This window comes from Aethalodelphis obliquidens, unplaced genomic scaffold, assembly GCF_003676395.1.
Source record: "Aethalodelphis obliquidens isolate GAN/ISIS:26980383/991018 unplaced genomic scaffold, ASM367639v1 scaffold109, whole genome shotgun sequence".
NCBI classification, from domain to species: Eukaryota; Metazoa; Chordata; class Mammalia; order Artiodactyla; family Delphinidae; genus Aethalodelphis; species Aethalodelphis obliquidens.
Genome location: NW_020838053.1, coordinates 2,186,634 through 2,209,824, shown reverse-complemented (window position 1 = coordinate 2,209,824; position 23,191 = coordinate 2,186,634). Strand labels below are relative to the sequence as shown.

Here is a 23,191-nt window from a genome sequence, read left to right as displayed (position 1 = left end):
CAAACAAACCCACAATCACAACTCTAATACTGGTGCAAAAATATCTGTAGAGTAGCTGCTTCCCTTTTTTGCTCTAGCTACCGGGAAGCTCAAAGGCAAATTTGACTCTCAGTGTTCATTTGCTCATTCAGACGGTCACACATAACAGGTGGCAAGAATGTACTCAGAACAATGTTAGATCAAACTAGGTGAGCAACACATAGACACGGCTGCTGCCGGCAGGATGTGACCATTAACTCATACCCAGCACATCTGCATTATCCGTTTTCTCTATCCCCAGTCTTGTGGTTCTATTTTATTTGTCTGTTGTATACAGCTTCAGTTTTATGTTAAATTCTTTTCGGAAAAAGAGAGATACAATCAGTACATAAAGGTAAAAATGTTCCAGCACTGTTCGTGAGGTCACAGATTTGATCTCTATTGCCAGAAGCTATATAGTTTTGTTCTTTTATTATAGACTTTCTCCTAAAGCCAACTAGACATATAAATATAATTGATACACAGTTAGATGTGATCAGAGCAATTTTGTAGGGCTTTACTTTTCTCTGTTTCGCCTTGTAAACTCAGAGTGACATTTAACATTCTATCACGATCAAAATATTAGCCCTGGGTTATTATTTGGGGGGTGATTTGCTTTTCTGTTCCCAGTATATAATTTTGATTTTTGTACAATCCATTTCAATATTGATAGTATTCATATGCAACCTCAAATTGTTTTTGGAAGCCACATGGTATATATTATGTAAATAAATTAACAGTTCCATAAACAGGGCATATTCATCAGAAGAAATGAGAGGGTATGTAGGCTAAGGGGTAAGGGGTGTCCTCAGTGTTCTGGCAGCAGCCACTCTAGCTTCATATCCTTGATGGGTGAAGATGCATGTGGGGTCCCTTCCTTGCTGAAAATACCTGTAAGTAGCTGGGGTCTTACTCCGGGCTTGGTGGAGGTGGTCTCTGCACCCGCTTATTGCAGAGCTGCCTCTGGGCATTGCCTGACTGAGGGGCTTGTTCAGAGCTGTTGTACCCTAGCACTGGACACCCCAGTGCTGCAAAAGGCTTTAGTTTAGCCAGGCCCCCCAACTCTTCCCCCGGGCCGTGAGTCCAGGGCTGTCCTCCCAATCCACATACACATTCACCATTCACTGCACACAGCTGAGGTGAGGTGGGCAGGGGAACCAGGCGCAGAATGCTAACAGACCTGTCTCTTCACAGACCCTTCTCTATTTAGGTGCCTGGGGAGTTCCCTCCTTGTAACCCGTCCCCCATTGCATCCAAGTTCCTGGTACCTAGTGTGAAGTATCACATGTAGACGTCAAGAGGGGGCTTGTCAGAGCCCAGGAGTGAGAGGCTTATGCAGGAAGCCTGCAGTCTGGGGGCTTGTTAGGAGCACGTGCGATTGTTCCAAACAAAATCCCTTCTCAGATTGTAGGTGGAACTGAGAGCCAGACAGCACCTGAACTTCCCTCAGTGCCAAAGGCTGTCTTCAATTGAATTCAGTATTCAGTTCAGTTTAATTCCAGTCATATTCTTTGGATACCGCTGCCTAAGTGCTAGGTACTAGGGCCACAGATGTATATCAAACACAGTCCTAGAGATGCTTATTGTCTGATGATGGTGATGATGATGGCAACTGAAAGTCACTGAACTCTTACTACGTGCCTATTACTTAGGTTGTATGTAGTTTTCATTTAACACACAGAGAAACAACTCAATTATTTTATCAGTTTATTACATGGGGAAACTGAGGATTGGAGAGATGAAGAAACTTTGCCCAAGGTCATCCCAAGTGGCAGAATCCAGGCTCAGTCTCAGGTCTGTGTGACCCCAGGACTCATCCTGTAACCACCCTTGCATCCTCCCAACCAGAGGGCACAGCCTACCCCAGGCACAGAAATGCCTCAATTACCCAGTGGCAACTGTTGTCATTAGACACATGGGCTCTGTCTAAATCTGGCACGGCTCCTGTTTGCTCATGAGAACAGGGCGAAGGTAAGATAATTTTCCTTGAGAAACTATATCTGCTCACTCATGGGGAGGTTAAAGTGAGACAGAGAGGATATCTGAACTTCCGGTTAACCAGACAGAGAGTTAGACGCTTCACATCCATCATCTCTATTAACTCTTGAGGAATATTTTATTCCTTTCCTTGTACAGGTAAAGAAACTGGAAAACGGAGAGGTTGGGTGATTTAAGATTAAACCATTTACAAATGTCCCAGCGGGGATTTGAACTCAGACCTCTCTGTTCTCCATACACCCAGTTATGCCATGGAGTAGACTAAAACTTTAGGGCATTCTCCATGGAGTCAACACATATTCATCGGGTCTCTTTGGTATGTAAAGCATCTTGCTGGGCGCAGGAGAATCACAGATGAAACCGACATGGATCCTTTCCCGAAGGAGCTCCCAGTCCAAGAGGGAGATGAAGTGGGCACATAGATGATTCCACTACAAGATCCAAAGAATGCGGTGTTTTAAATGGTGCCTTTGTTAGCCAGGATAAGTCTCCTCCGTGCCTCGGGCTGTGCTTGTCATGTTGGTGGGAGAATCTGGCTTAGGCATCGCCTGATTTCCCTCCTTTTCAAGCAGCTGGTTTGGGATACCCCCTTTCACCCCAGAAATCCCCAAGGCACCTTGTCCTCCAGTTCCTTCGAGAGATCTGAATGTCAGCGCAGGGCCAGGAGGTTCCCGGGAAAAGAATCCAGAGGTCAGGAGAGTTTGTATTCCCAGTGTGTCCCCCGCCACACGAGTCTTTAGCCGACCCCGTTAGCGTACTGCCTTCTCTGTCTAGGCAGTAATGTGTCTGCTTTTTTTCCTCTCGCTTGAAATGCACTTTGACATTTTTTAACAAATAACACAATTTTCCCTTTGTGTTTCCCTTAATAAAACACAGAAATGAGAGCAAGAAAAGGAAAGTAAAAAAACATGTTCCTGTCATCTCCACTCTGTAGCAGGACGTCCTTCTCCCTCACTTTCTGTCTCCCTCCCACCAAGCATCCGTCTTCCCACCCCTCTCCCCACATCTCAGCCACAAAGATTCACGAGTCTGATGGTGTCGCCTCTCCGTTTTCTGCCGTAGAAAAGGGGTAGCTCCACAGCTGGTCTTTATGTCTCGCCTGCATCTTCCACAGATATGCTACTTGACCGGAGACAGATGATGGGAGAGAACTTGAACGGGATCAGGGCGCCTCCCGCTTGAAGAAGTATCCCCACCCCCACCCCGGGTTACAAGGTTCCTGCACACCCTCTTGGGGCCCCATGGTTACTCCTCATTCGTTGCCCTTGCCTGTCCTCCCATGATGGCAACCTCTGGACCAGCCTGACAAGGACTCTACATTTTCTCCTTAAAGCGGAGAACTAGGCTTAAGACACAGTCCCTGGATCTCTTGGAATCTGCTTGAAGTTGCAAGATTCCTGACGTTTGGAACAGCTGCCTATCTCTTACCAGGGATAAATGGAAGTTTCCACACTTGAGGCCAAACACCAACTGTATAATTGCGATCTGGGGAAGATGTGGCCTACCGGCAGCCCGTGTGAAAAAGGACTGAGCAGGTTTTGTTAACAACATGTACAATGTGAGCCAACAGTGGCCAGCCACCGAAAACGCTAACATAAAATCAGACCATGCGAATGAATGTTTTATGGCCAGAGAAAGGAGAGGAGGCCCTGAACATAGGATCACTGGAAAGTTGCAACAGGTCTGGCTGCCATAATTTATGAGAGATAGAGAAAAACTGGAGCGGGTTCAGAGAAAAGTGAACAGGATGGGGGAGGCCGCTCTGCCCACATCTGACAGATCTTGGAACTAGGATTTGACATTGTGAGTGCCCAGCCCTGAGCAATCAATGGACCTGAGGTGGCAATTCTAGGGGAATGAACTTGACCATATAAATAAAATAGTTGTACCACATGAGCTTTAAGGTCACTTCCAATTCTGAAAGTCTGTAATTTGGGAAGTCTCTCCTGCAGCCTGTTTACCTCGTTTCCACAAATTCTTGGAAAAAAATACTTCTTTCTGATAAAAGGGAGAACACGGCTTATTTTTTGATAAAGAGCTTCTGGACGGTGGCTCTGTGGTAGCTTTTTTTCATTAAAAAGGTAAAATAATGGTGTTTGAGTTAAAAATGGAAAACCATGAGGCATGATTAGGAGGACTGTTCACAGGTGGAAATATGCCTGTTCACTCATTCATGTCACTGAGTTGACTAAGGGCCAAAGTGAAACAATAAGGGGTAGGAATGGGATTCATGATCCCTAATTCACTGGTGAGGGTAAAATAAATCACAGAAGATAAAACTCTGACTAAACAGGTGTATCTATATTGGTTTAGACACATCACTTGGACACATCAGCTAGTCCGCACCTAGACGAATGCTGCAAAGTCCATAAGGACCCACTGGTTCTGCTGGCTATCCCATTGTCCAAAGGAAGTCTGATTCTACACACTTTAGACTGTGGGGGGCCTTACGGACCATATAGTATAGCCCCGTCATTTCAGAGAGGAAGTATTGCTGCCCAGAGAGGTGAACGGATGGCCTGACTGACCCAGTGGCAGAGATGGGAATGAAACCGAGGTCTTTGGATTCCTGACACACTGTGTTTTCACCTTTACTGCAGTGCTTCCCCCCTCCCCCCCAATGAGTGCATCCCTCATCCATCAGTTAAGTAAAGGGTACTTGTTGATCACATGTATGTGCCTAGCTCTGCACCGAGGACCCTACGACTTATAATGTATCATGAGATACAACTCTGTCCTGGAGGTGCCCAAGGGCCAGCTGGGGAAAGACATTCCTACCAAACCCTTGTGTAATCTACACTAGTCAGGCTGCCTTCCAGATGCAAGGACCACTGGAAAAAGTTGGGTCCCAGATCCAATGAGAATCTACCCACTTTCAGGATATTCTCTAAAAGAAACATTCTCGCTACTAGTTAACATATTTCATAAATTCAAGACCTTCAGTGAAACCAAAACTCTGCTGGACATTTAAAAATATTCTTTATGATTGTATTTGCCTAACTCTTTTTTTCTTGCCTAACTTCTATTTTATGTATTCTCCTAAGAATACTTGTCATTCATATACATTTTCTTCACACCCTGCTCTATCTGGGGTGGCAGAAAGGACAAAGGACAGGTGTCAGGGGACATGCCACTAGCCATCTGGTCAACATCAGAGAAATCTCCCAGCCCTGCTAAGCCCCCCAAAATCATCTGAAACAATGGATAAAACTATTTGTTCTGCCTACCTCACGGGTTTATTGTAAAGATCAAGCAAAACCATGTATGTGAAAGTAGCCCGAACAGTATAAAGCAGCGTTCAAATGTAAAGCATTAAACTCTTTGCCCTTTTCCCTTGTTTCTCTGAAGTGATATTCAGTGTTTGGCTTGTGCTTGCTGGCATAAAGTACTGAAAATGGGGTCACTGCCCCTAAGCACATTGCAGCAAGTGCTGCCAGTACTTTTTCTTTAAAAATAAGCAAGTGGTCCTGTCCTTGGAGCAGGTAATAGAAAACGCTTGCTCTGTGGCATGTCCTCTGCTCAGGTTCACCTTGCCAAAGTGCGTGGGAATTCCAATTCACTTCTGTTCGGTTCAGGAACTGAGGGGCCCCCAGAGAACCCCAGAGAACTGAAACTCCCCGTAGTATTCAGGTGCCCTCTGTGCTCTGTTTGCCTCACCTGTAATATTGGGATAATGTCTCCACCTCATAGGGTTGCTGTAAAGATTAAATGAGTTAACTATGTAACCAAACCTGGAACAAAATAAATGTTCCATAAACGTTAGCCAGTGTCATGATTTTTTTTATTGAGTCTCCACTTGAAGCCCAGGACAGTCGTAACCTCCTGGGATACACAGGAGACCCAGTTTCTGCTCCTGCAGGGGCTGATGCTCTATCACTGGAGGCTAGGGTTAGGAGGTGTAGTGAGTTAACATTTCCCCCCAGATACTTTGCTCCCCTTAGAAGGTCCCCTTAGCTGACTTCCAGCGCAGTGTTATTCCGAGCTCACCTCCTGGGGGTCAGATCCCACCTAGTCGCTACCAGGAGCCTGATTCAAGCTCTGGCCTTGGATCCTCGGCATCTGCATCTGTGTTCGAACGGCTTTCAAACTGAAACGGTGAACGGGGTTTTGAGGCCAACGGAAGTTGGGAACTTGCGGGAGCCCTGGGTGACCAAGAAGGGGTTTGAGTAGCTCGGAGCTGCAGGGTCCCGCAGCCACGCGCGGCAAATAGCTTCTTGGCCTTTCCGGCTGCCCGGGTGAGGTTTGCGGTGCTTTTATCACTCGCAGTGGTTGGAGAGCGGCCAGGGAACCAGCGTGCCGGCGCCGCGGTCCAGGTGGCGTGGAGATCTCTGCGAAGGCGCAGCGGGGGCTCGGGGCCGCGGGCGGCACTGGGGCCAGCGCTCCCGGAGGTAGCGATTACACGTGAAGGGGAGGAAACTTTGCGTGCCCGGGAGGTTGCAGCGGCCGAGGGGCGCACCCGGCGGTGGCCGCGAGGTTGGGCTGCTCAGCCAGGCTGGGAAGCGAGCACCACGGGCCCTCCACGGGACGCGCTCCCAGCCCCCTCCCTGCGCACCCCACCCCCTTCCCTCCGCCGCGCACGCAGCGCCGCGGCCCCTGTCAGAAGCGACCGGATCCGCCCCAGCCAAGCAGGGCCCGACTCGCACCCAGGACCGTGGGCCTCCGCCTTCCCTCTAGCCTGGGAGAAGCATCGGGCCCTCCCCTCCTCCCGAGGAGCGACGCGGGCGGGCAGGACGTCCCGAGAAGGCCGGCCGCCCGCGGCCACGTCCCGGCCCGGCCCGGGCGCGCCGAGGAGCGGAGCCAGGGGCCGGCGCTCGCTCCGGCTCCCTCCCGGGCGCGCCGGAGCCGGGGGCGGCCGCTCTGGCTGCAGCCTCGAGGGCCTACGCCTCCCCCGGCCGAAGCTTCCCGCGGCGCTCGGCAACTTCATTCGGCTCCAGCCACCGGGAGCGAGCTCACCCATCAGGTAAGGAAGGCTGCCTGTTCCTAGGCTCCAGCTCGGGCGGGCGTGTTTCTGAAAGTTGATTTGAAATGCATCCAAGAGTGAGCAGGGCCAGCCGCGGCTCCTCCCCGAGGCGACTTCTTTGCTCCTGCAGACATTCCCGGCACCGGCCGACCGGCGGGAGGACCTCCCCGCGCGCCCAGCACGCCCGCTCCTGCGCGCCCCCAGCAGATGCCAGTGCCCTGAGTCCGGGAGCTGGCGGGACGCTCTCCGGGTCGCTTACTCTGCCCCTCCTCGGTCGGGGCAGGTGAGGGACGCAACGCGGCCGGTCTGGGCGCGGGCTATAGACCTCGTAGTTCCGCGTGCCTGGGCCGGGCCCCGCGAGGGAAAACACCCACTCTTTTTAATCTCCATCTTACCCCAGTAGTTGGGTTCCCGCAGAGGCGTCCCTAGGGCCCCCACTAGTATAGGTTGGGGCGGAGTCGGACTCGGGATGGGAAACCTGGGCTGGGGACCGGGTGGAGGGGGTTGGGGGGCAGGGGAAGGAGAAACGCAGTTGGGGGGCGGAGGCCTAAGTACTTAACGCGTTGACTTCGAGTGAAATCAGATCAGTCAGAGCAGTTCGCTGTGACTCGTTTCTCTCCTCCCACCCCACATTTCTCTTGGCTGGACCCTACCCTCCCAGCTCATTCTGGTCACCCTGGACACTCCCTCCGTCTTTTCCCAAGAGTGCGGCGGCTACGGGCGCCGCGTCCCAGAGGACACAGACGCCTAAAGCGTCGTCTCCTCTCCTCTACAGGTCCTCCCGGCCCGGCCCGAACATGCTGGACGGCCTGAAGATGGAGGAGAACTTCCAAAGCGCCATTGAGACGTCGGCCTCCTTCTCCTCGCTGCTGGGTGAGTATTCAGGCCATGCGCCTGGGCGCACCCTCTTTCCGCCAGGCCCCAGCTCTGGAGCCCAGCTTGCTTGGACCCGGTCGGCAATAGGGGAGCTAGCGGCCCGCTTCATGCACTCAGTTGAGCCCACTCGCTGTCTAGCCGTCAGTCTCTGTGGGTCCTTCCTACCCTTAACCGACAAGCTACCCCAGGCCTCACGCATCGGGCACCGAACTCCCCAGAGCCGCGAGGGGCGGGCGAGATTGCTTGCAGGCGTTTGAATGGCAAATGATTAAAAATACCCAGGACTGGATTTTTAATCACAGAGCTGATCGACGTCTCATAAATGCCGCCGTCTTCTCCGAGGCTTAAGGACGAGCACACAAACCCCAGTCACGGAGCACCCAAGTTCGAGGCGGCATCTCGCCTCCACCAACTCCAGCCCCAATCTCAGCCTCAAGCACCGCGGAGAGGCTTTTCCGGGCCGGTGGGCAGCGCAGCGCGGGGATTAGCCCGCGCGGCAGGGCCTTTGCCTCGGCTTTAATTAACTGGAGCCGGATCTCGGGTCCGGCGTGTCGCCCTCCCTCCCGGGTCTCCCCAATCTCTTCGCAGCGACCACGGAGGAGCGGCGAACCCAGGGCCTCGACCCACACGCGGGTCTAACCGAGCTGAGGCCAGGGATTCCCACCCTCCACCCTGCACCCCGCCCTCGATGCTTTTCAAGTTTGGTGAATGGGTGTTTTAAAATTTTTTAGCGGGAGGGGTTTTCGTTTTGTCAGTTAAACCTCTTGCCTCTTTCCCTAACTCGGAACCGCTAGAGCGGGGTGGAGGCGGAGGATGAGGCTGTTCGGCTAGAGAAACCAGACTGAGGGAGGAATCCCCCCCGCAACTCCCCAGATGAAACGAAATCGCGTGCACCGCGTTCCCCTTTTTCAACCGCCCTTTCGGAAACTTACCGACTCCATACAGCCTCGGAAGATCCAGGGCGTCAGAGCTGGCCCAGACCTGGCGCAGGGCGCGCTCGAACTTCTTGCGTTCAGCGGGCTTCGCGGCTCGCCCGGTACTCCCTGCCCGGCCCACGTCCGCTCTCTGCGCCCGGCTCGTGGCCCTAGACGCCGAGACAGGGCAGAAAGAATAGGGAATATTTTAAGGATCTCGCTACTTCTAGTCCTCCCTGCCTGAGCGCCAAGGGGACCGGCCCCGCTCCTGAGCCGGTGGCTGCGTCTCCTGAGGGGAAGGCGACCGAGTAGCAGGGAAACTGGGAAGGGTCAGGCCCTTTGGGACACCACGCGCAAAGGTATTGTTACCCGGGGGAATAGGCCTTCTTTAAATAGCTGTGAAACGTGCCGACATAGCGACAAAGGTGGCTGAGCATCCCACTACCCTCAAAAAAAAAAAAAAAAAAAGCCGCCCCCCCGCACCCGCAAATTAAAGGGACAAAAGTGACACAAGTGCAAGGGTTGGGACAGAGAGGAGTCCCTTTCGCGCTGAGTCGCTTTGGGTGCGGTTTCGCCCTCACGCGTGGCTGCTGAGCTCGCCTGATTCCCGGAATCCTGGCCGGACACTCCGCGGCGTCTCCGAATCCTGCTTCTTCCCTGTTTTTTTCTTTCTTTCTTTCTTCCCTCCATTTTGATGCTTCTTAATTATGAAAAAAACCCATCTGTAATTTGCGCTCCAGCCAGCAGTTTGGGGTTCATTGGTTTGAACAATACTTAGTTTGCTTAGGGCGAGAACGGTATTTTTCTGCACGCACAGGACTTTTTAGGAAGCAAAGAAAATGTAAAGTTTTCCTTCAAAAAATAGAACAGAATTGCGTTTTAGCAAAAGACAAAACCAAACAACAAAGTAGAAAATCCTTTTTACACACTCACAGTTTTAATAATAGACAATAGAGACAAGCATAGTGAGTGATTTAGTGATAAACCTGGGAGCACAAATTTATTTGCAGGCCGATTTTACAGGATGTGCGCACGTTTGCGCGCAAACCAGGGTAGGTTTGATCATTAAAGGCCACTCATTATTGATTTCTGCCCCCTCCCCTGGTAGAACTGAAACCTTCCCACATAGTCCCTGTTTATTAGAAATGCCATTTGGTTTGATTTTGCTCTGCTTTCCAAATCTAAGCTTGGATGTTTTGCGGGGGGCTTCCTAGGGTGGGAGGACGCGGGGGTAAATCCGTGGGTGTGGAGTGATCCGTAGCTGGTCCGGGCCGGCTTTGGCCGGGATGCTGGGCCGGCTCGGCTCACGGGCGGACGTCTGTTGCTGCTGTAGGCAGAGCGGTGAGCCCCAAGTCTGTCTGCGAGGGCTGTCAACGGGTCATCTCGGACAGGTTTCTGCTGCGGCTCAACGACAGCTTCTGGCATGAGCAGTGCGTGCAGTGTACCTCCTGCAAAGAGCCCCTGGAGACCACCTGCTTCTACCGGGACAAGAAGCTCTACTGCAAGTATGACTACGAGAAGTAAGTGCCCGCGCCTCGGAGCGCGTCCCACACACTGGATCAGCGGGCGAGGGAGACTTTCTCCTTCTTCACCCCCTCATATGCTTCTGGAAGGAGCAAGATGCGCCCAAGAGCCCAGATACGCAGGTGCCCATTTGCCCGCATCCTCCACGCTCCCCAGGGCGGCAGAGGGACTGCGCGGGTGCACGCAGCCACGGCCCAGGCCCCGCAGAAGCCCAAGGGACGGCTCCCGTTGTGGTCTGCTCGCCCAGTTTTCCCGACCTGGCCATTCCCCGAGGACACTCCTTTGTGGGTTCTCCCACCCCATCAACGTTGTTTCTCCCCTCCCTGCTTCACGGGGGGTGCCCTTGGGGGCGGCCAGTGGCCCACCTCTGCTCGCCGGCTCCCCCTCTACCTTACCTACCTGTCTGCGCCACCCACGCGCTTATGCGCAGAGCTGAGGTGGTCCTGATTCCATAGCTTGGGTCCCCTGTGCTCCTACCTCGCTTGGCTTTGTCCACTGGGGTCCCCGACAGATTGGGTTCGGAAACACCGCTGCTGCCCCTCTGAGCTCCGCGGCAGCGCACACCCCTTTTGCTTTTTCTCTCACTGTATTCTCCCCAGCCCCTTCCCCGTTGTCTGCAAAACCCTCGGGCCATAGGAGCAGTTAGGCCAGGTCCTCCATCCTCCGCCTCCTCCCTAATTCCCATGTGGGCATGCGTTTCTGCCACGCCGCAGGTTCAGTTCCCTCCCGTCGACGCGAACGTTCTGGTGTGTTTTGAGGAGACCTAGGAGACAGGTATTTAAGAAAGTGGATTTTTTCGATTCTAGATCTCCATAATGTCTAAAGCCTGGACGAGGCTGGGGAGTGGGAGTTTGAAGGACTTCCTGGTTCCGGCCAGGCAGGCCCGGAGTTGCTTAGTAGAGCTGAGCTGGGGGGTAGGCTGGGGTGGGGGTGGGGGTGGGGGTGGGGGGACTGCCTTTCCTGGTCAAAAGAGTTCAGCAACAGGGACACTGACTTCACTGAGCTGTGCGGGGTATTGAAGCAAAGAAAAGTGGCTGAAACGGAGGCCTCTGTTTTTGTACCCGAGGACTGGATAAGTGACGGAGTGCCCTCGGGGCATGGGCAGGAGAATTCTGCATTTGTCACTGGTGAATGAAAGGGACAGCACTATATGAGGATAATCGAGGGAGGGTTAGTGTTCCTGAAAAGCAGTTCCTATCATGTTATTAAAAACACACCATGAAAGGAGGTGTCCAGGAGAAGTCTTAATATAACAGAAAGCTCTGGGAGAGAACAGAAATATCTTCTTGTCTGATTTGCCTGGGCTCTGAGGTTTACTACAGACTGACAAAGCAATCAGATCCAGTGACCACACACACAAAAATTCTTTCTGCTGCTCAAACTCCCTTGCTATAGCAAGCTTGAATTTTACCCCCATGTGGATAGAGTACTGGGCATTTTGTTTTGTTTTGAAAAGATCATTTTACACTTTTCAGCACACAAAAAAATAGGTGTTTGATTTTGGATGCGTTGGGCAATACAGAAATATATAAAGAAGTGAAAATGCATCGCCATTACCCAAAGTGGTGATTACGGCTTCAATTTTTGAAAAAAGAAGATGTGGTTGTATCTGTTCTTGATTGTTCAGTGCTCTAGTGTCTGAGCGAAAAGTGCCGTTTTTAGGTAATTCAGCAGATTTTGTGCACACAACTTCAAGTACCACCTTTGGATAAAGCTTCTGGTTGATTGCTCTTTTTTTTTTCTTTTTTTCCCCTGTTGCTTTTCGTCTGAAGGTTTTGGGATTGTGTAGTCCCCATCTTTATCTTTGTGCTTATAGATGACTGAAATGTCCACATCCTTCAGGCACAACACTGGCAAATTCAAAAGTATGGGAGCTTAGGAAAGGATTTGGGTGGTGAATTTCTATTGTTTGTGAAAAAAAAAATCACGAATCAAAGAAGGCTTAAGGGTCAACACAGCTGTCTGGCCAGTCAAATCTTCTTTAAGGAAGTCAGGCTGTGTCAAGAGGAGAAGAAACAGTTGTTGTAAAGTACTTAACACAACAATGTCCCCTCCATTTCAGCCTCCCAGGTTTGGAGCGGTTTGGGCTTATTAGCCCACTAGGGTCAGTTCTCCCCGCACAAAGCTATTTCTGCAAAGGGAAAATTGCAGGGATCAACTTGCCAGCTGTTGGCCAGAACCAAGCAGATTTTACAGAGTAGTGTGAGCTACATTGTTTGGAGAGGTGTTGATGCTACAGTGAGGGTTTTTAATTTTGATTTTAACATATATTTTGGAAACACAGATGGCCAAAATGGAGTTGCTTGTCTCTTTAGTTCACTGTCAGCACTTGTCTGTGCCCAGAGCCTCCACTGTTTTTTTCTGATTAATTTTATTCCGTTTTTCTCTCCTCTGTCCCCCATCCCAATCCCGTTCTTCTTTAACCAAGCAGGGCTGTAATATATTTAATAATCTTAATGGCATTCATCTGCGTGGTAGTTGCTATAAGAGAAGAAAGCGTGGTTTGTTTGTTTGTTTGTTTTAAAATTAGGCTCAAGACAAATTCCTTTATTCAACAAGCTCTTTGAGCTCCTACAGGCAAGGCACTAGGCTAGGGGATAGGAGGATACTGAGAAAAAGTCTTGGAGCCTGCCTTCAAGAGGCTTATATTATAGCCTAGCACTTTCTCCATCTATATTATCCTAACTATTGAATATTTCTTGAAAACCTCTACTGAGACTGCAGGACTAAGTATTGAATAGAAGCTGTCTGGAATGACCAGAAATTTATCCTCCAGGAGGATGCAATTCAATTTTAGATAATAGTCACGAAACAGTCACAGAGAGCACATTTCCTCTTTAACAAATACATTTGTAAACATAATTTTTGCTTTCTTTCTTCGGATCTTTTTAAAAATTTGAGACCCAGCCAAGGCAAGTGGAAAGGAAATTAAGATGGAAGTTAAAGTGATCGGACAATGGTGGTGGTAAATGACGGAACAGTTCATCGAAAATGAATATTCAGGCAGTGCCCTTGTCTCCAAAATTCATGGAGTTCAAATGCTGTTTTTCCACATCAAAATAAAAGAACATATAGCTAATGTACAGTCTTCAGTGAAGTTCATAAACATAATATTAACCAAGTGGACTTATCCTGTTTATGTTAGCCATTTGTATGTGCATTTCTGGCCATTGAGCACTGTTGCATTTGAATTATCAGCTGCCTATTCATGGTGTCAGGCAGCCAGTTAAAAAGTGAAAATTCTACTCTGTCAACTAGTTGTTACACCTTCTTGATGTCAAACACCATATTTGTCTAATTTTAAAGAATTGAATTGACAGTGGCATCTTAGGCGTACAGCCATTCATTTGAAGACTTCAGGGTATTTTGTTAAATATTTGTCTCATACACTGTGACACTCTTAGGAATAATTTATCTCCTCAGCATCCAAAACAAATAGGCATTTAAGGCTGGAGTGCGGAAAACTGATTTATGAACGTCCAGAAATTAAGAACTGGAGGTGACCTTTATTGTTCGTGACGGGCCGTCAAAGAAAAATAACTAGTTCGGTGGGATGGTACACGCACAGAATTGATGAAGGGGCATCATGTCACATAAAACATCAGGATGCTATAGGTGTGGGTGTTTAAACGTTGGACTCAGCTGTCTTCAGTGTTCCCGAAAGTTAGCAGACAGCCGAAGTATTTTCCAGCCTGGGGAACTTCTACTTACATAACTCTTGTTCCCTATTTAACTGAGTCCTCTAGGATCTGGTTAGTTTGGAGTTTTCCCTGAATTTGTTCCAAACAAATACTGTAGTTGGACTTACGTTGGAGAAAGAAGAGGCTGCTGAATAACAGGAATGTGGTAATACAATAGATAATTAAGCCTTCTGGAAGGGATCCCACATTTAAATCAAGTTTATATTGTTTCTTTCATGTGCCTGGCGGCTCTGTGTCAGGCGGGGCCCTCTCGCCTCACATATGAAGTTTATCATTACCCCTTAGATTGTTCTGGACATCCTAGGAGCAGTGTGGGATAGTACTGCTGTCATCAGGGCTGCTCTTATAACATCATAACTCCCCACATGTCAGCAAAGGGCAGGCCTTGGGAAACCTTCTCTCAGAGGGCCAGTCCATGTTTTCTCCCCTTTCTTTTGGAGCAGACCAGTTTTTCTGAAGGAAGGGACTCCAGTGAAGCAGAGTACATATCCCTCACTTAGAGCTTTCTCTGTATTTTTCTTTCGACCTGGTGATTGGCAGCCCCGAGGAGAGGATGGCTGGGGTAATGATTTCTTTTAGGATCGGTAATGAACTAATGCTGCATTTTATCAAGGTAGTGTAGGCTGTATGTGTAGGGAGGAGGGTTAGTTTGGTTTTATTACTGTGACATTACTTGGAGATCAAAATTGGGCATCAGTTCCTCATAAAAGAAGCCCACAGATGAAATTACAGAGGCAGTTGTTAGATTTTTACTCTATCTTTTGTTGGCCTCACTCCTGGCATAATAAAAGTTAGGAATATAAAAATCAAACACAGCTAGGTAATGAATTGATGTCTGCATTAAATTGCAGGGGGGCTTAGCTTGGGATAAGCACGGTCCATGGGCTGTGGCTGTGTTTGTGCAGGCTGACTTATCTCTTTCTTTATTTAGAGGGTGATTGGAAACACTCCTTGTTCAGAGGTGTTTTCTCTTTTTATATGTATTGGTCCGTAGGTAGGACTTTCTGAATCTCAGACTTAAAATGTTGAAATAAAATTAGAGAGCAGGAGTAGATATTAATAGTATTCTGGGGATTAGATATGAACATTGCCTTTCGGAGTAGACTTGTGGGATTCTTTTGATCCTTCACGTAAATGGAGCACATTAAAAAAGTTATTTATCCGATCCAGTTTTACATATTGTAGAGTTCTGGGATTCTGTCATCCACCTGGCTAAGGAGTTGCTTTTGCTGTTCAGATTTCAGTGACAAGAGCTTTTCTGATAGTTCATTGTTTGTCTTGCTTTTTAGTTTCATTTTTCTTATTTATAACTTTTGTGTGACCTAAAATACTGTTACTAATCTTTGAGAGCCCTCTTTATTGTTGTTTTTTAATTCTGGGAAGGTTTTTTGGAATTAATGAGTAGGTACTGTTTCTCTAATGAGAACAGTTCCATTCATTAAATTATCAGCTAATTAATTTTTATGGTCAAAGAAATTATTTGGATCCTACTGTTCAGAAGTGAGAAAATAGACAAGGATTTAAAATACTCATTATATTGCTGGGAATTTATTAAAGCTTCTTAAATTGATATACAAAATGTCGTTGTTGCTTTATATCAGGATCGAAGATTCAACCCGTATTGAATCACGTTAATTTGATCGTTAAATATAGTTGTACGATACTGGGAAATGAACTATGGGGGAAAAAGTGCAATCACATCCACTAAAGAAAGGTTTAAAAGTAATTTCCGCCTTAACTATGAAATCTTAGCTTTACTTTAATGCTTTGCAATTTTTTTTTTTATACCTTTCTAACATGGAAATTTAAATGCCCATATCTTCAGATGGGAGTTCTTGGTAAGCCACTTGCAGGGTGGGGTATGGAGGATTGGGGGCTGTATGGGGTGGGCAGCACCACCCCTCACCCCACCCTGCACAGAAGCAGAAAGGGTCCTATGTGGGAGAACCCTGTCCAGTTTCCAGCATGCCTGAGGCTTCCCCCTAGGAATGAATGCCCTGTATGTTTTTTCTGAAAGTTTCTTAGCAATGTGTAGATCAGCGTTGCCAGCAGCCTTTTCAGATTCAGTTTGGGGAAGTTGGTAATTTTAGGAACAAAATGTAGAAAAGGTTCTGGAGAAAAGAGGCCCTTTTCTCCTTTGTGCCTGTTTTCTGGAACCCACAGAAAAACTTGGTACGCCTCACGATGTACATTTTCTCCTTCGTCTCCTTGACTAGTGCGATGTGGGACAGTTTAGTCAGTTTATGACAATTAGAATTAGTTATGTTATCATTGACCAATGTCAGCCGCAGCTTTGTGTCTCTTTGTCGTATATTAAATGAAACCCAGCCAACTGTCTTGCTGAAATGAAGCAAACACCTTCCAAATGTCAAATTGTTATTTTAGTCAAGCACAATTATCTGTCTCTATATTTTTAACCAAGATGAAATTAATAAAATTGCTGTGGCCCTGGCATTAATTAGCAGGAGGATTAAAGCTATATCAGCTAAAAAGGAGGTGTAAACACTATAATCTTGCTGCATGTTTGTTTTCACACTACTGAAAATAAATAAAATGAGACTTAGGTTAGGGATTAAGTTTCTTTTGGCATTAGACAGCAGATGCAATTGGAATGCAGCAGAAACAGTGAAGTATTAGTGAAGACATTATCAGAGGAATAAAACTGTGGCCCAACACTGGTTTCCTACCAATTTCTGGTAGACTTGGTCCCATTGCAAATAGCCCCATCTGGGCAGTTAAAAGAGGATTTTTAAAACCTACTTCCGTGCTGTACTTTTCAGTCGCGAACCAAGGCAACCAGATCATCTGTAGAGCTTGTCACCTGGCTGCCGTGCTCGGGTTCGCTAGAATTTAATGGAACCCTTGCCAGATCCCCCATTATTGCACCATAATGTCATAACAACTAAAAATACAAAATGGACTGTGCTTCTCTTAGTCCTTAGCTGAAGTCACATGAAAGAGTTTGGTCTCTTCTAGCCTTTCAAGCTTCCAGTTGGGGGATCCTATTTTTGGATAACAGTAAATATGTCTGGCCTTTCAGACTCTCTAGGCCTCCAGTGGCTTTCTACCCTGATGGATTTGTATTTTATCATCATTACCCTATAATGGACAAACCCTGGTAGGTATCTGGCCACTGTGGATCGGACTGCCTTGTCTCATGGGCCAGTTAAACTCTTCATATTAAAAAAGATCTTTGACATCCAGCAGTGCTAGGAATGGGCCACATGCCATATCTGACTTCACATCTAGCCCCATCCCGTTCTGCCTCCCCCTCACTCCCCTATGTCCTGTAGAATTCTACTAACTTGACTCTTGCAAGCACATGATATTACTTAACACCGTCTCATCAACTGCCTCATTTCTCCCCCATGCCAAGTTTATGGACTGTTGGTCCTCTTTTAATTTTTCTCACTTGGAGGAAACAAATTCATCTTTTAGATACACAGCATAATGGTCCACCCAGTTTTGGAGCAGAGCTCAGCTACAATACCTGGTGAGGGGCATTAAAACACTCAGGTTTGCATGATCCCATGACCACACTCTTTGGGTGACCAACTGGGGCCCCTGGACATCTTTCTGAGTGTGCCTGGCACCTTCATGGATGCTGGGTTATGTTTTTCAGTGGGTCGGAGAAGTGCCTGAGTCTGATGTTGTCACCGGTAAACCGGGACGAGGAGTCGTTTGGTGAGAAGCCTGGCTAGCGCTCTGATAGTGTGTACTCACTCTCAACTTTTTTTTGCTGCTTCTTCGGGTGTCACACTTCTCCAACCTGGAAAGAACCATCCTTTATCTCTTGAGCGCCAGCGTCTGCTGCTGCAGTGAGAAGGGATCTCTGGAGCAGCCTCCTCTCCTAGTTCCATGGGGCCCCTTCAGTTACACGGTAGCCACTCCTTGACTCACAGTTCTCTTGCCTGCTCCCTGTCAAGCCTCAGGAACTTTTAAAAGGATTTTTCAAAACAAAACAAAACAAAACACCCCCTCCTGAACTCCAGATTAGCCTCTTAAGCTCATTAAAGTTCCTTTAAATACCAAAATGTTGGGCTCCTGGGGACTCTCCCCCCAAACCATATTTTCATTCTTAACATGTTGTCATCATTTGGTGTGCAGCAGATTAGGGCCAGCTCCCTCTGGGCCCATAAACAGTCCCCTCTCTCTCTGTAGGAGGGTCCAAATATGTCTTTGTGCGAGTACTCAACAGCCTAAACCTGAGTGGAAGCTGATGCCGGCTTGGCCTGGGGCCCCCAGCTCCAGGGTAGAGAAGGGGTTGATGTCACCGGGGACAGGGTGGGGCCCGGAAAAGGGAATGGGCAGGTGAGTGGACAAAGTGTGGCTCATACAGTTTTCAGGAGTTTGGTAGTCACTGAGCCCTCTCCCAGTCGCCGTGGAGACCCAGTGATGGGCGAGATTTAAAGGATTGTCCTTGCCCTAGAGAGGCAGCATGGCTTTGGGATCCCTTTTGACTAGGACCCAACAGAAACACTAGAGCCAGTTTCTGTTCAGCTGCCAGGCATTGCTGGTCATCATCGTCCAGAGGTGGATTTTTACAGCTACACCTGCCTTTTGCCTGATGCTCTCTCTTTTATTGCAGCCTCTTTTCCAAAGGGCCTCCTTAATACATCCCACCCCGGTCTCTGTCATTTCAGGCTTCCTTCCTTAAAGCTGGCTCTTGGGGAGAGCTTTCTGGTTTTGACAGTGGAACAAATCCTTTTTAACATAACCATCGAGAGTTTCCTCCCCTGCTGCTGGCTCCTCCTCCCCCCTTCTCCTCCTGTCCCTCCTCACATTGTAGCAGGGATTCCTGTTGCGCACGTATTCCCCAGTACCACGCGCAGTGACGGATACCGTCTTCACAGGGATAAGGGCTCAGCTCTTCAGAGACATAAGCCATGCCATGCTAGTGCCTCATGGGCGGTACCATGAAGTAGACACTGGAAATCCAAAGGGGAAGAACATCCCAGGAGACCCTTCCCTGCGTGTCTTTGGTGGAAGTGTTGCTTGGTCTCTGCAACTGTCTTTCCCCTGGGGCTCTATGCACCTGGAAGCCCTGAGTTCAACCACAGCATGGGTTTTCCAACCCCATTTTCAGAATCTCAGCTCAGCCTTGCCTTCTTGCGTGTCTTATGCTCAGAACCTATCTTATGACCTTTTAATTTTCAAATTATGCTGTGTGCAGGCTAGAGGCTGCTCTCCGCTAGCTGTCAAAATGGAGAGGATGTTATGAAATAATTCACCTTGGGATGTACTGTGATATTCTTCCAAAGATACTTTTTAACTGGAAGGGTGTTCAGTCAAATTATTTTCTTTGTGTTCTGTTATTGGTTGGGTTCTTCTATTTTAAAAGTCCACGTCCATAGATGGAAGGGGTTGGACAGGTGGATATGAATGGTTTGGGCACTCCACAGCTCTCTGCATTACTGGAAAAATAATATGAAACACATGTCCTACTGTCAAGAGATATCCAAGCCACAATTTCCTCATCTATACAAAGGAATAGAATAATAACAGCCTCATAGGGTTATTGTGAGGATTAAATAAGGTAATGAACTTGAAAAGCCTTTTGGTAAAATGTGGAGAACTATACAGGCTTGGGTATTATTATTGTTGGTTTTTTAATATGAGTAAAAGAATACATATTCTTAGAAGCTGTGTACAATAACACAGTCTAGTGGTTAAGAGCATAAACTCTGGAGCCAGAGTGTCTGGGACCAAATCCTTGCTCTGCTGCTCACTAGCTGTGTTACCTTGGGTGAAGGTCATGCTTTCTCTGTGCCTGTTTCCTCTCTCTAAAATGGGGATAAGAATAGTACCAACCTCAGAAACTTCCACTTATAACATAAATAAGTACTAGGGATGCAATGCACAATATGATAAATATAATTAACAGTGCTGTATGTCATATATGAACATTATTAAGAGAGTAATCCTAAGAATCCTCGTCACAAGGAAAAGTATTTTTTTCCTATTTATAAAAAGTTTGTATCTATATGAAATGATGGATATTCATTAAACTTACTGTGGTAATCGTTTCATGATGTATGTGAGTCGAGTCATTATGTTGTACACCTTAAACTTATGCAGTGCTATATGTTAATTATATCTCAATAAAACTAGAATAAAAAAATTGTACTAACCAACCTCATAGGATCATTTTGGGTTAATATTTTTAAAGCATGCAGATCAACGATTGACTCATAGAAAATGCCATCAAAGGATGTGTTGAAAAAAAATGTATCTTTTTGAATCTTCAGAGAGCCTTCACAGATATTATCTTTATTGGACCTTACAACCATTTAAAAAGTTAGATAAGGAGAGGTGTTTTTTTTTTTTTTTTTTTCCCCCTTGCATTTTGTAGCTGAGAGAGAAGCTGGGATGCTATCCGAAGCCTCTGACTCCTGGTCCAATGGCCTTTCCACTAAATCACACCATCTGCTCCTTGAATTCTGGTGTTCACACCCCAGTGAGATCACAATTCTCAGTCTGTCCTATTGAACTAGCTCTTGGAAAACAAGTCCCCACCTGCTAGATACTTGAGCTTTCCGGCAGCCTTCCGACGGTCAGCTGTTTATATGTTCTGTGGTTTTAAAGGAAGTTTTTTGGATTCGGGGAATGCCTGAGTCAGTGAGTGTGTGTGTGCGTGTGCGTGTGTGTGTGTGAAAGCTGCTAGTGTACACTCATCACTGTTTATCAAACTCCTCCGCAAGTGCAAAGCTGTCCTACCCATCCCTCCTATCCCATCCCATCTGCATTGGTCTCCACTGTCTGCCAGCATCGCTGTTCTTCCACACCAGAAGAATGACACAAAGGGAGACGAGCATCCGTTTACCTCCTCTCCAGCTCCCAGAGTTTGCTATTGGTGACTTTTGTCCTGGGAGCCTGTCTGCACATTTGCCAGAAGAACTGTTAACTATCAGATCTGGAGCCTTCTAGGCATACTTCCATTGGGACTAGCCAGCAGCTGTCCATCCATTCCTCAGATAACCCCTTTCCAAGTTTTCTTCTGAACTGTGCTGTATTTTCAAACGAGCCTCAGCCTCAGCTAGGAAAGATCCCACTGTGCCCCCGTGTGAGGCTGATTTCCCAAACTATTCGCTCCCTCTTGTTTATTACTTGGCCTGGCTGTATCGAAAAAGGGATAATGGAATCTTTGGTTTTGAGGAAATTAAGTATTCCTGTATTGTATTATTTCTCTCACCACTGCCGACACTTGGTTCTCTTAAAGGTAGGTCCAGTCAATTTTAGAGAGATGAAATGTACATTTGAATTTAATCTCTGTAAACTGACGTTTAATGAAACTAGAGATTTCAGGTAATACACCAGCAATTGGAATGCACTTTACCTAGTTGTATGTGCATTTCTCAAATTTAGAACTAAATGGAATCTTATAAACAGTTGGTTCATTAATTAAATTACTCATGCATTCCTTTAATCATCAGACTTATTAAATTCCTATATGTGACAGATATGTAAAAATGAATAAAACAAAGCACTGATGTATTAACAGTCTAGCAGAGATTGCTTAGAGACATAAATTAAACAGAGGCTTGAAAGAAGAGTAAACTTGTTTTAAGAGAGGCATGGCCACTGGGACTGAGTACCAGCTTGTCTAAATCCCTTGGTTCCCTATTGCTATGTGCTATTCATTATCTTTATAGTGCTTATCATAATTTGAAGTACATATTTATTTGTTGGTTTACTATCTGTCTGTGTCACAAGATCATAAGCTCAGTGAGGACGGGGACCTTCCTCTTTCTGTTTTTTTTTTTGTTGTTGCGGTACGCGGGCCTCTCACTGCTGTGGCCTCTCCCGTTGCGGAGCACAGGCTCCGGACGCGCGGGCTCAGCGGCCATGGCTCACGGGCCCAGCCGCTCCGCGGCATGTGGGATCTTCCCGGACCGGGGCATGAACCCGTGTCCCCTGCATCGGCAGGCGGACTCTCAAGCACTGCGCCACCAGGGAAGCCCCCTTGCTTTGTTTTTTAACTCCTGTATCTCCAGCATCTTGCATGGTTCTCGACAGATAATAGGCATTAGACACGTTGGCTGAATGGATAAATGCATCAATGAATGACTTGCTTGGGGTTGTTGAAAAGGCTTCATGGAAGAGGTGATATGTTAATTGGCTCTTGGAGCGTGAATGGGAATGTGAACCATTCAGGTGGAGATGTCCAGGAGGCAGTTGTAAAAGAAGATCTAGAAACTATCCTGGACAAGAAGCTTTAGGATATGTTATCATATAAATATGAGAAGTGCCCAAGGGGATCCTACACAGAGTGAGAAGAGGCTCAAGGGTGTAGCTTTGGGGAGCCCTGGGAGAGGCTGTGATGCAATGGCACGGATGCAGGAGAAAACGCCAGGGTGAGTGGGCTTCCGGAGGACAGGGCAGAGGTGGGGAATTTTATAATGTAGGGCCACCTATTTGCTCTTGGAATTGGCAGTTAGTCAGTGGTAACCTTATCAAGAATAGCTTTGTCAGAAGCTTGGAGGGATCAGGACAGCATCTTAATGGGTTTTACAATAAAAGAAAGAAGAAATGGAGTGATATGGCCGACTTTTTTGAGAAGATGGGTAGTGGAAGAAAGATGGGAGGGAAAACAGTACCTGGGGTAGAGGTAGAATAAAGGGAAGATGCTTTAGGATGGGATGGTTTTGAGGCTCTATGATGGCTAAGGTGAGTTTTGCCAGGAAAGGAAAGAGGCTGAGGATCTGGGAGAGAGAGGGGCCTCCAGTTCATAGAGGAGAAGCTTGGGGAGGGTCAGGGATACATCTAGGGTGCATGTTGAACTCCTGCTTTGGTCTTTCCTAACCATTCATTCCCTTTGTTCTTTTGTGCGTTTCTCTGTGGATTAGCCAGAGCTGCTCATCACTGAACAGAGGCCAGCAGAAGGTGGGTCCGTTTCCCATCTCTCCTCAGGATCTCTTGTAAGGTGGCTACTGCAGCTTCCCACGTAGCTTCTTTCTCGAGGTCACCCTGGTTCATGGGCCGGGGGGTGACAGCAGAGTGGGGCTTCAAGCTTGAGTCCTTCTTCAGATCCAGTTGTCTTGGTGTAAAACTTACTTATCATCTTCCTGTTTCTGCTCCTCATTCGTGAAGATCTCTATTTGGGTACAGCATAGTCCAAGGTATACAGTATGTGGCTGATTCCCCAGGACACGTGTTCACATCTCCCCAGGCCAGGAACTAGTCAGTTGTGCTTGGCAACT

The 23,191-nt window shown here is 47.6% G+C and overlaps 1 protein-coding gene across 2 annotated transcripts in view; it reads left to right on the top strand.

Annotated features, from left to right (window-relative positions):
* Positions 1-6,620: 6,620 nt before the first annotated feature.
* Positions 6,621-23,191, top strand: part of LMX1A (LIM homeobox transcription factor 1 alpha) — a 150,779-nt gene continuing 134,208 nt past the window's right edge. The window contains exons 1-3 of one of the 2 annotated variants that reach the window (XM_027096852.1): positions 6,621-6,976; positions 7,752-7,849; positions 10,100-10,286. In XM_027096852.1, the coding sequence (XP_026952653.1) occupies positions 7,774-7,849; positions 10,100-10,286 (263 nt within the window). In that variant the 5' untranslated portion in view covers positions 6,621-6,976; positions 7,752-7,773. Of the gene's footprint in view, positions 6,977-7,095; positions 7,260-7,751; positions 7,850-10,099; positions 10,287-23,191 lie in introns of those variants that run through there. The other variant, XM_027096853.1, reaches the window with a different exon arrangement.